This window comes from Bufo gargarizans, chromosome 8, assembly GCF_014858855.1.
Source record: "Bufo gargarizans isolate SCDJY-AF-19 chromosome 8, ASM1485885v1, whole genome shotgun sequence".
Classification (NCBI taxonomy): Eukaryota; Metazoa; Chordata; class Amphibia; order Anura; family Bufonidae; genus Bufo; species Bufo gargarizans.
In genome coordinates this window covers 120,709,387-120,722,137 of record NC_058087.1, presented here as the reverse complement: position 1 = coordinate 120,722,137, position 12,751 = coordinate 120,709,387, and the positions used below count along the sequence as shown (strand labels likewise).

The 12,751-nt window shown below is 40.5% G+C and overlaps 1 protein-coding gene across 2 annotated transcripts in view; it reads right to left on the bottom strand.

Annotated features, from left to right (window-relative positions):
• The window catches only part of DNAH7 (dynein axonemal heavy chain 7), a 518,555-nt gene that overhangs the window by 124,224 nt on the left and 381,580 nt on the right, over window positions 1-12,751 (bottom strand). For both annotated transcript variants that reach the window (XM_044302717.1, XM_044302716.1), the window contains one exon: window positions 10,805-10,897. In XM_044302717.1, coding sequence (XP_044158652.1) covers window positions 10,805-10,897 — 93 coding nt within the window. The remainder of the gene's footprint in view (window positions 1-10,804; window positions 10,898-12,751) is intronic.

Sequence of the window (12,751 nt, the reverse complement as noted above, 5' to 3'; positions counted from 1 at the left end):
AGCATGTTCAAAGTCTTTGCAAAATTTATTGAAAAGGAAAAACTTAAATATTGAATTGACACAAGTATTCAGAGCATTTACTCACTACTTAGTTGAACCTTTACAGTGATTATAGGCTCCAGTCTTCTTGGATATCATGCTACAAGCTTTACATACATGGATTTGGTGATTTTCTGCCATTCTTCTCTGCAGATCTTCTTAAAGAGGACATTTCACCAATCCTGACATTCCTGTTTTAATAGCTGCATGCATTCCCCATGTAATAACAATTCTGGAACATCTATTCTTATGGCTCTGTGTTATACCATTCCTTTATTATTTCTACTAGAAGTTATGAATGAATTGCTATTAGCCTTCAGTAAGGGTACAGAGGGGATGTAACAAGTATGAGGGGTGTACCTGCACAGACTCACTCTATCCAATCAGTGCTGCCATTTTCAGACTGTGCAGGGACACCCCCCACCCCAACTTGTTACCTCCCCTCTGTACCCTTACTGAAGGCTAATAGCAATTCATTCCTAACTTATAGCAGAAATAATAAAGGCATGGCACAACATACAGACATAAGAATATATGTTCCAGAATTGTTAGTACATGGGGAATGCATGAAGATATTAAAATAGGCAGGTCATGAGAGATGAAAGGTCCTCTTTAGGCTCTGTCAGGTTGGATGGGGACTGTCGGTGGTTAGCCATTTTCAGATCTCTGTTCAAATCAGGGCTTTGGTTGGGCCACTCAAGACATTCACAGAGTTGATTATAAGCTACTCTTGTGTTGTCTTGGCTGTGTGCTCATGGTATTGTCTTGTTGGAAGGTAAACCTTCAGCTCAGTCTGAGGTCCAGAGCACACTGGATCTGGTTTTCATTAAGAATATCTCTGTACTTTTCTCTATTCACCTTTCTCTCAACTCTGTCTAGTTTCCGTGTCCTAGCCACTTAAAAACACTTCCAGAGCATGATACTGGCATACCATGCATTACTCTAGATATGGTTTTAGGCAGTGCCTGGCTTCCTCCAAAAATGATGCTTAGAACTGAGGCCCAAAAGTTCAATCTTGGATTGATCAGACCAGATAATCTTGTTTTTTACAGTCTGAAAGTCTTTAAAGTGCTTTTGTTTGCAAACTATTGTTGAGGAGAAGCTTCTTTCTGGCCACTCTGCTATAAGGACAGATTGGTGGAATGCTGCAGTGACGTTTTATCCGCTGGAAGTTTCTCCCATCTGCACATGAATCTTTGGAGCTCAGTCAGAATGACCATAGTGTTCTTTGGCACCTCTCTTAGGGTCCATTCACACGTCCGTTGTTTCTTTCCTGATCTGTTCCGTTTTTTGCGGAACAGATCTGGACCAGATCTGTACCCATTCATTTTCAATGGGTCCTGAAAAAAAATCTGACATTGTGCTGTCCGATTTTCTTCAGGACCCATTGAAAATGAATGGGTCCAGATCTGGTCCAGATCTGTTCCGCAAAAAACGGAACAGATCAGGAAAGAAACAACGGACGTGTGAATGGACCCTTAACAAGGCCTTTTTTCCCCGATTACTTAGAAGAGTCCTGGTTATTACAAACTTCTTCCATTTAAGAAATATGGAGGCTACTGTGCTCTCAGAAAGGTTCAATGCAGCAGATTTTTTTGTACTCTTCTCCAGATCTGTGTCTCCACACAATCATGTCTATGGGCTCTACAACCAGTTACTTCCTCCTCATGGCTTGGTTTTTGCTCTCATATGCATTGCCAGGTGTGAGACCTTATACAGACAGGAGCGTGCCTTTCTAAATCCTGCCCAATCAACCGAATTCACCACAGGTGGACTCCAATCTAGATGCAGAAATATCTTAAAGACTATCAAGAGAAATGGGAGGCCCCCAGAGCTAAATTTCAAATTCACAGAAAATGGTTTGAATCCATTTGTCGATGCAAAATTTGAGTTTTTCCTTTTTACTAAATTTGCTAACATTTCTAAAATTTACATTTTTTTATTTAATTAAAGGAGCTGTCTCACTTTAGCAAATAGCATTTATTATATAGAGGAAGTTAATAAAAGTACTAATTATTATCTATATTGCTTCCTTTGCCAGCTGGATTCATTTTTTCATCACATTATACACTGCTTGTTTCTATGGTTATGACTACCCTGCAATTCATCAGTGGTGGTCGTGCTTGCCTACTATAGGAAAAAGTAGCAGCTTATGTGCGCTCCCATAGCCCTGGCCACCAGAGAGGACAGCACTTTTTCCCATAATGTGCAAGCACGACCACTGCTGCTGTATTGCAGAGTGGCTGTAACCATGGAAATGAGCAGTGTAAAATGTGATAGAAAAAAGAATCCAGTCAGTAAAGGAGGCAATATGGACAATTACAGTACATTAGTAAGTGCCTGGTATTAACTTTCTCTACATAATAAATGTCACTTGCTGAAGTGAGAGGACCCCTTTAAAAGAGACTGCAGATTGATAATGAAAAAATTGCATTTTTTTTATTATTATTTTAGCACAGGGAAAGGGTCTGAAAACTTTCTGAATGCCCTGCATTCAGTAGAAAAGATGCACTGACCAATGGATCCAACAAAAGTTAGCATTGGTGTTAATTACAGATTATCAAGTGCATAAATCCATTAGTATCTCAGTAATCTAGAAGTAGGTGCTACTAAACAAATTAGACATATCAGTGTGAACTAATAACCAGACATAAGAACATATGCTGTCAGATACAGACCAATGGACCCCCACTCCCTGGTGTGTGTTTCACATATAGCTTAAGAATGAGCAAATCAATTGAAATTAACCAGGTTTGTAATGAATTTCACAAAAAGTCATCCTCCAAATGAATCCAAAGCTTTTGAGATCCGTTTCAGATAAATTGCATAAAACAGCACACAGCGTCATTTTACAGTGAGAGTTGGCAAGCAAAACCGTGAGGAAAGAAGGATGCTCACATGACACTGGGAGGAAGTAGCGGAGGGCTTGCCCTGATTGGCACACTGGCTGAGCAGCAGAGAGGTGTGTGTGTTCTTGTGACCTGACAGGAAGCTGTGCTGTAGGTCTGCCTCTGCGGACTGAAACTCCTAGCTAGGAACAGCATAAGAAGATTATAGGGAAAGAAAAGGTGATGGGGGGACAGTATAAGATGATTATAAATAGAGAATATTTGGGAATTTGGGGTAGGTAGTGAAAATTGGTCACTATTAGATGTAATTGCTGGCAGGATACTGTTAGATCACCTGCCAACTAGAGCTACTTTACAGATTCCTGCAAAAACTGTGGAAAAAAAGTTTCTATCACGAGTTGTGATAGTGAAGTTTACTGCATCACAGCATCTAGTTGAAAATACAAGTTGTATATCTTTCTGCACAAATAGTGCAAAAAGCTTTAGTAATAGCCTTGGGCTACAAGCACATGAATGTTGTCTGTTTCCGTGTCCGTTCCGTTTTGTTTTTTTGCGGATAGGATGTGGACTTCATTTTAATGGGTCTGCAAAAAGTGTGTCCGTTCTGTAGCCCCACAAAAAAATAAAAATAGAACATGTCCTATTCTTGTCTGTTTTAGGTATTGTTATCAATGGATTCACAAAAAAACTAACGAATGGCATAAGGATGTCATCCTTTTTTTTTTTTTGCGGATCCGCAAAGCCAAACGGTCGTGTTCATGTAGCCTTTTTCTGTGAAAAAAAAGTGTTCAATACTTGTGCCGCATTTCACATCTGTAGTGCAAATTACACACAAGTGAAGGCATCCTGCATCACAGCGTTTGATTGAAAATACATGTCATTAATCATCACATTTTCACTACAGAAATACTACATAAGTTTTAGGGATCGCGTTATTTTGTGAAATTTCACCTCCATAATGCAAATTACACACAAGTGAAGACATACTGCATCACAGAGTCTCTGCATCACTGCATCTAGTTGCATAAATGTTTATCATCACTGCCCAAAAATTGCATTGTCATCCCTGAGTGTTAGTGAAGGGCCAGTATAACTACAGAGCATGTAGTTCAAACACGTTACTCTTGCATTTATTACTGTTGTAAATTTGTACAGTGTATTTGTGGAAAAGGGATGAAGGGCATTTAATTGCACCTCCGTCTTTAAATTATATATTTTTTTAAACTTTGCAATTTTGCCAGTATCATTTAATAATGTAAAACCTGGGACTTTTCATAATAAAATGTCTGGAAAACAGAAGAGTCCAAAAGACCTAGGCCTCTCTGCATCTAGGTAGCAGTACCAGCCATCCATCCAATAGTACAGTCGTAGTCAAAAGTTTTGAGAATTACATAAATATTGGAAATTGGAAAAGTTGCTGCTTAAGTTTTATAATAGCAATTTGCATATAATCCAGAAGGTTATGAAGAGTGATCAGATGAATTGCATAGTCCTTCTTTGCCATGGAAATTAACTTAATCCCCCAAAAAAACTTTCTACTGCATTTCATTGCTGTCATTAAAGGACTTGCTGAGATCATTTCAGTAATCGTCTTGTTAACTTAGGTGAGAATGTTGACGAGCACAAGGCTAGAGATCATTATGTTAGGCTGATTGGGTTAAAATGGCAGACTTGACCTGTTAAAAGGAGGTTGATGCTTGAAATCATTGTTCTTCCATTGTTAACCATGGTGACCTGCAAAGAAACGCGTGCAGCCATCATTACGTTGCATAAAAATGGCTTCACAGGCAAGGATATTGTGGCTACTAAGATTGCACCTCAATCAACAATTTATAGGATCATCAAGAACTTCAAGGAAAGAGGTTAAATTCTTGTTAAGAAGACTTCAGGGCGTCCAAGAAAGTCCAGCAAGTGCCAGGATCGTCTTCTAAAGAGGATTCAGCTGCGGGATCTGAGTGCCACCAGTGCAGAGCTTGCTCAGGAATGGCAGCAGGCAGGCGTGAGCGCATCTGCACGCACAGTGAGGCGAAGACTTTTGGAAGATGGCCTGGTGTCAAGAAGGGCAACAAAGAAGCCACTTCTCTCCAAAAAAACACATCAGGGACAGATTGATCTTCTGCAGAAAATATGATGAATGGACTGCTGAGGACTGGGGCAAAGTCATATTCTCCGATGAACCCTCTTTCCGATAGTTTGGGGCATCAGGAAAAAGGCTTGTCCGGAGAAGTAAAGGTGAGAGCTACCATCAGTCCTGTGTCATGCCAACAGTAAAGCATCCTGAGACCATTCATGTGTTGGGTTGCTTCTCATCCAAGGGAGTGGGCTTACTCACAATTTTGCCCCAAAACACAGCCATGAATAAAGAATGGTACCAAAACACCCTCCAACAGCAACTTCTTCCAACAACAGTTTGGTGAAGAACAATGCATTTTCCAGCATGATGGAGCACCGTGCCATAAGGCAAAAGTGATAACTAAGTGGCTCGAGGACCAAAACGTTGACATGTTGGGTCCATGGCCTGGAAACTCTCCAGATGTTAATTCCCATTGAGAACTTGAGGTCAATCCTCATGAGGCGGGTGGACAAACAAAAACCCACTAATTCTGACAAACTCCAAGAAGTGATTATGAAAGAGTGGGTTGCTATCAGTCAGGAATTGGCCCAGAAGTTGATTGAGAGCATGCCCAGTCGAATTGCAGAGGTCCTGAAAAAAGAAGGGCCAACACTGCAAATACTGACTCTTTGCATAAATGTCATGTAATTGCCAATAAAAGCCTTTGAAACGTATGAAGTGGGTGTAATTATATTTCACTACATCATAGAAACAACTGAAACAAAGATCTAAAAGCAGTTTACCAGCAAACTTTGTGAAAACTAATATTTGTGTCATTCTCAAAACTTTTGGCCACGACTGTAGTATTAAATTAATTTTTCTGGTCTGTGATGTGAGTTCGACTCCTGGTCATGCAAGCTAGATTACTACAAATTTCATTCATAAATATTCTCCAAATGACTGTGGTCCTTCCCTGAACCCCATGGACTTCTGACCAGGCAGACTGGAATGGTGGAGCGAACTGGCCCCAGTATACCTTCTCTGTTCTGTCTTGTCCATCCTTCAGTGTAATCTCAGAGAGTGTTTTCAGCGTGGAGGGGGGCATTGTGACACCCAAACAGACTAAGTTGTCCGCCAGTGTTCAAAACATTGCTTTTGTCAAAATCAGTGAGGCGTGGACCCGTGAGGATTTTCACACTCCACCAGCTGAGGCTGATGAATAGATCATGCCACTTGTTGATGTGCCCCATCATGCCAATGTGCTGTCTGCCTGCCTACCATCATGTTTCACACTGTATGGCTGCCAATACCATTACCACTACACAGACTTTATATGACTAAGAACCAAATGGAGAGTGCACAGGATAGATTAATAAAAAAGTTCACCTATAATGCCATTGCTGCACCATCCTTCACACCACATATTCTCCACAATGGAGTTCCAATTAGTTTCTGGTGAGTGACTGGAAATGCATCACTGCAGTACCCACATGCACATGTTGTCTCTTTGCATATTATTATTATTATTATATATTATTAAAGCGCCATTCATATGAAAAGGGGTATGCATACATAATACAGACAATTGCACTAATCATAAACAAGACTAGTTACAAACTAGTATAGAAGGAGAGAGGGCCCTGCCCGTGAGGGCTTACAATCTACATGGTATGGGAGAAGGACACAGTAGGTGCGGGTGAAGTTGGTCATGACGGTATAGAGGCAGCAGGGTCACTGGTTGCAGTGTTGTCTGAAGAGGTGGGTTTTCATGTTTCTTTTGAAGGATTCCACTGTAGGTGAATGTTTGATATGTTGGGGTAGTGAGTTCCGGAGTGTGGGGGATGCACAGGAGAAATCTTGGAGGCAATTGTGGAAAGAGGTGATAAGAGGAGAGAAGGAGGTCTTGTGAGGATCGGAGAGTGCGTGTGGGGATGTATCGGGAAAGTATCTCAGAGATGTAGGGAGGGGACAGGTTGTGGACGGCCTTGTATGTTTTTGTTAGTATTCTGAACTGAATTCGTTGGGCAATGGGGAGTCAGTGAAGGGATTGGCAGTGGGGAGAGGCAGAGGAGTAACAAGGTGGGAGGTAAATTAGTCGGGCAGCAAAGTTGAGGATAGATTGGAGGGGTGCAAGAGTGCTAGATAGAAGGCCATAGAGAAGAATGTTGCAGTAGTCTAGGTGGGAGATGATGAGGGCATGTACAAGCATTTTCACAGATTCAAAGTTAAGGAAAGTGCGGAGGTGGCAGATGGTGGAAAGGGCTTGGATGTGCAGTCGGAAGGAGAGGGCAGAATCCAAGGTCACTCCAAGGCAGCGGACTTGGTTGACCGGGTAGAGTGTGCAGCCATTGATCGTGATAAATAGGTTTGTTGGGGGGTTGAGCAAGATGGGGGGAAGATGATGAATTCTGTTTCTAAGTTTTAGAAAGCGAAAGGAGAAGAAGGATGATATAGAAGATTGACATTGTGGGATTCTGGATAGTAAGGTGGTGATGTCTGCACCAGAGAGGTAGATCTGTGTGTCGTCAGCATAAGAGTGATACTGAAAGCCATGGGACTCTATGTGATGTCCCAGGCCAAAAGTGTAGATAGAGAAGAGCAGAGGTCCTAGGACAGAGCCTTGCAGGACACCAACAGAGATGGAATGAGACAAGGAGGTAATGCGAGAGTGGGAGACGATAAATGTCTGGTCTGTGAGGTATGATGTGATCCAGGAGAGGGCCGGGTCAGTAATACCAAGAGATGAGAGAGTTTGCAACAGAAGGGAGTGGTCAACAGTGTCAAAGGTAGAGGACAGGTCAAGGAGAAGGAGGACAGAGTATTGTTTCTTGTTTTTCTGCTGTTAGTAGGTCATTGGTGACTTTGGTCAGGGCAGTCTCAGCCGAGAGGTGGGGTCGGAAGCCAGATTGTAGGCGGTCAAAGAGGGAGCAGGAGGAGAGGTGAAGGCTGTCAAAGAGGGAGCAGGAGGAGTGGTGAGAGGACAGTTCTGAAAGGAATTGTTGTTCAAGTAGCATTGAGGCATGTGGAAGAAGTGATATGGGGCAATAACTGGACAAAGAAGATGGGTAAAGTGAAGGCTTTTTGAGGATGGGTGTAAATGCATATTAGCTTGGAACGCAGATTATATCAACCACTGCCATTATACTTGGAGTGCCTGTGCATCCCAGGATGGAAAGCAAACAGCAGCATGCTGCGGTTTGCTCTCCAGTATGAGAAGAATGCATTTTGGAGCATTCCGTTCTGTTAAGTTATGTTTTGTCCCCATTGACAACGGATCTCAATACCAGAAAATAGTCAAAACGTCCGAAATCTAGATCTATCTCAACACAAAGATGGTAGTTATTAACAATTCCTATTATGTCCTGCTGCAACCAATCAGAGCACTGCAATTTTACCACAGGAGCATCTGAGGGGTTAAATGACAAAGATCAAAGTTATGTCTGATCCTGGTCTTTGTAGATTGCTATCACTACACTCCGTGTATATATCAGCTTATAAGCCCACTCAATACAGGGAGTGCAGAATTATTAGGCAAATTAGTATTTTGACCACATCATCCTCTTTATGCATGTTGTCTTACTCCAAGCTGTATAGGCTCGAAAGCCTACTACCAATTAAGCATATTAGGTGATGTGCATCTCTGTAATGAGAAGGGGTGTGGTCTAATGACATCAACACCCTATATCAGGTGTGCATAATTATTAGGCAACCTCCTTTCCTTTGGCAAAATGGGTCAAAAGAAGAACTTGACAGGCACAGAAAAGTCAAAAATAGTGAGATACCTTGCAGAGGGATGCAGCACTCTTAAAATTGCAAAGCTTCTGAAGCGTGATCATCGAACAATCAAGTGTTTCATTCAAAATAGTCAACAGGGTCGCAAGAAGTGTGTTGAAAAACCAAGGCGCAAAATAACTGCCCATGAACTGAGAAAAGTCAAGCGTGCAGCTGCCAAGATGCCACATGCCACCAGTTTGGCCATATTTCAGAGCTGCAACATCACTGGAGTGCCCAAAAGCACAAGGTGTGCAATACTCAGAGACATGGCCAAGGTAAGAAAGGCTGAAAGACGACCACCACTGAACAAGACACACAAGCTGAAACGTCAAGACTGGGCCAAGAAATATCTCAAGACTGATTTTTTTAAGGTTTTATGGACTGATGAAATGAGAGTGAGTCTTGATGGGCCAGATGGATGGGCCCGTGGCTGGATTGGTAAAGGGCAGAGAGCTCCAGTCCGACTCAGACGCCAGCAAGGTGGAGGTGGAGTACTGGTTTGGGCTGGTATCATCAAAGATGAGCTTGTGGGGCCTTTCGGGTTGAGGATGGAGTCAAGCTCAACTCCCAGTCCTACTGCCAGTTTCTGGAAGACACCTTCCTCAAGCAGTGGTACAGGAAGAAGTCTGCATCCTTCAAGAAAAACATGATTTTCATGCAGGACAATGCTCCATCACACGCATCCAAGTACTCCACAGCGTGGCTGGCAAGAAAGGGTATAAAAGAAGAAAATATAATGACATGGCCTCCTTGTTCACCTGATCTGAACCCCATTGAGAACCTGTGGTCCATCATCAAATGTGAGATTTACAAGGAGGGAAAACAGTACACCTCTCTGAACAGTGTCTGGGAGGCTGTGGTTGCTGCTGCACGCAATGTTGATGGTGAACAGATCAAAACACTGACATAATCTATGGATGGCAGGCTTTTGAGTGTCCTTGCAAAGAAAGGTGGCTATATTGGTCACTGATTTGTTTTTGTTTTGTTTTTGAATGTCAGAAATGTATATTTGTGAATGTTGAGATGTTATATTGGTTTCACTGGTAAAAATAAATAATTGAAATGGGTATATATTTGTTTTTTGTTAAGTTGCCTAATAATTATGCACAGTAATAGTCACCTGCACACACAGATATCCCCCTAAAATAGCTAAAACTAAAAACTACTTCCAAAAATATTCAGCTTTGATATTAATGAGTTTTTTGGGTTCATTGAGAACATGGTTGTTGTTCAATAATAAAATTTATCCTCAAAAATACAACTTGCCTAATAATTCTGCACTCCCTGTACATCCTTCCTGCACCCCAGATGTACAGTTACGTTCAGGCTGTACTACAGTTTGAAAGAATCCATGAATCCTTGAGACTGGTGGATAGTCTGATGGGAGCTACTCGTACAATAGGTAGATACATGTCAATAGGTTGTTATGGTCGCACACAACCAAAAAAGGGGAGCAAGATTTCTCTCAATACACACCATTACAGATGTCTTAACATACCATCCTATCAGAAATGCTGTCTACATATTTTTCTAGCACTTGAATTCTATAATTTTGGTCATTGGTATTCGATGCACAATTCTGATAATTTAGAAGGGTTCACTTACTTCTTGTTACAATTGTAAAATCTGAAACGGAGTATTTGCTGATTAAATGTTTTTTTCCCATCACAGAAAGTGATGATAAATTGCTAAGGCATGCCATCGCTTTTAGATTGGTAGAAGCCCAACCGACTGGGCACCCACCTAACAAAGTCAAGACATATCCTAGCGATATGGTATTTGGTAATTTTCTGTAATGGGAAAAACAGTTTAAGCACTGCAAATAAAATAAAAAATGTGGTTTCTTATGAAGCACCACACTACTAAAGAAAATTAAACTCCTACGCATTAAATTCATGTTCTGACTTTGCTGAGCTTAAACTAATATATTCTAATAATATGGAAAGGAAAAAAGTCTAGCAAGTTTGCCTTTATAGCTTTCCGCCATGCTCCATTACATTCAATATGCAATGTTGGTTGTTTATCTGATTTCAAGGCACTAAGTCATCAAAGCCATGCATGATAAGACTTAAATTGGTACCATACTTACTTTGTCAGGCCTTAGGCATCGGATGATGAGCATCCTTTGGAACTGACCCACTTTTTCTTGCCATTCAGAAGGAAAAGCCTCATGGTGTGGTTCCTAAAAGAACAGACACAGTAGGTTGACATTATTTAGTTTGCCATTTTTCATTACAGCTGCAAGCTGTAACCAAAATTAACATAACAGAAAATAGCATTTTGTGAGTCTTTTGCAAATAGTTCTTAAAATAAACATTTATCAAACATGAAACATACAATTATCACAAAACCTTCCACAGAAAACCTTGTAACCAGTAATACCACTATAAAAACCTACTAGGGACAAGAATCATTGACATAAGTTAAAGTAAAATATTGAAACAGTAAGCAGAGATCTTGAAAACCTTAAGAAATGGATATACTTGCTGAAACTGGAATATCGCTGCTTAAAAAAAATGATGGCGTTTATATTGTATTTCCTCAGCTTTTTTTCCTCTTTTGTAAAATTATTTAATATGGTATTATAAAATGCACTATAAACGGTGCTCTTCTTGTGTTTTTTTTTTTAAGTTTTTGTCCATTCTTGATGTACTTTTTGGGACCATTGGTGCCTATTATTTTTTTAAAACAGCAAGCTCTAGTCATGATATTTTTCAACTACACTGCCTGTCCCCAAAAAAAAGTCTCCACCTGGATTTAACTAAGCAAATAGTTAGGAGCCTCCTATTGGATAATTACTGCATGGGCGATTATCTTTCAGCTGGCAACAAGTTATTTAACCCCAACTGGTGCAATGAGTTGCTTCTCATTTCTTAAACAACCATGTCCAAAGACACGTCTCGTGGTCGTGGAAAATAACTATTCTCCATCCTTTGCCATAGTTTATCCAGTTTATAATTATAGTCTGTAGATTTGTGCTAATGGATTGGCTTTTAGAATAAAGTTACCCAGTCCATCCTAGTACCTCGGAACCAAAGCAGAGTTCGGTTTCAAGTTTTAAAGTGGTTTTCCACTCTAAAAATCAACTACCAAAGTTATTCAACGACGTCACGTACGACTTCTTGAATAACTTACTTTGGCTCATTGGAGCCCATAAGTTCTAATACTGTACGGAGACAAATCTCCATACAGTATTATTCTGAAGTTTTGAACAAAGCAACTTTGGTTGAAGCATCTGAAGCTTGCTTCACACAACACTAATACTCCCATAAGAACAAAGGATTGTGCATGGTGAAATCCAAAACGCTAACACCCCCCCCCCCCACAAAAAAAAGTAGCAAAAAGCATAGCATGCGAAAAACTCTGCGACTTTTTGATGCCAGTTTTCTGATGTTTCTGATTCTGCCATTTTTTTTTAAATCTTCAGAAAAGAAAATGTTACAAGAATATAAGCTAAAAGCTACAATCTGGGCCGTTTCTAGGGAATTTTACTAACAGGGTGGACATTTAACAACCCCCCCCCCCCCCCAACTTAAAGGGGTTGTCTCACTTCAGTAAGTTGCATTTATCATGTAGAGAAAGTTAATACAAGCCACTTACAAGCCACAATATACTATTATTATCGATATTGCTACAATGCATTTTCTAAACATAGTATTTGTATTTAGTGGTCAGTATTTTACATATTTGCAGCCACATACAGTAAGAATTTCATATTCTGTGATGGACATACCTTCATAACTTTGTCATTTCACAGCATCCAGACGCAGAAAGAGAAAACAAAAGCTAAACATGATTTTCTGTGTAAATGTTTAATAATGGACCTAAAGACAACTATATTTTTTATTCTATAGTTGTTGTTTTTTTATAGACACACTGAAGGATACAATGACAAAGAACTACACTAAATCATGACCGTTGTATTAGACAAAAGTCCCAGGGCCATTGAAAGTGGTACTCCAGCCACAGTAATACTATGCCATTTAACTGCTTATGGGGCAACAAAGGTTTTATAGTACTGAAATTATGGTATTTT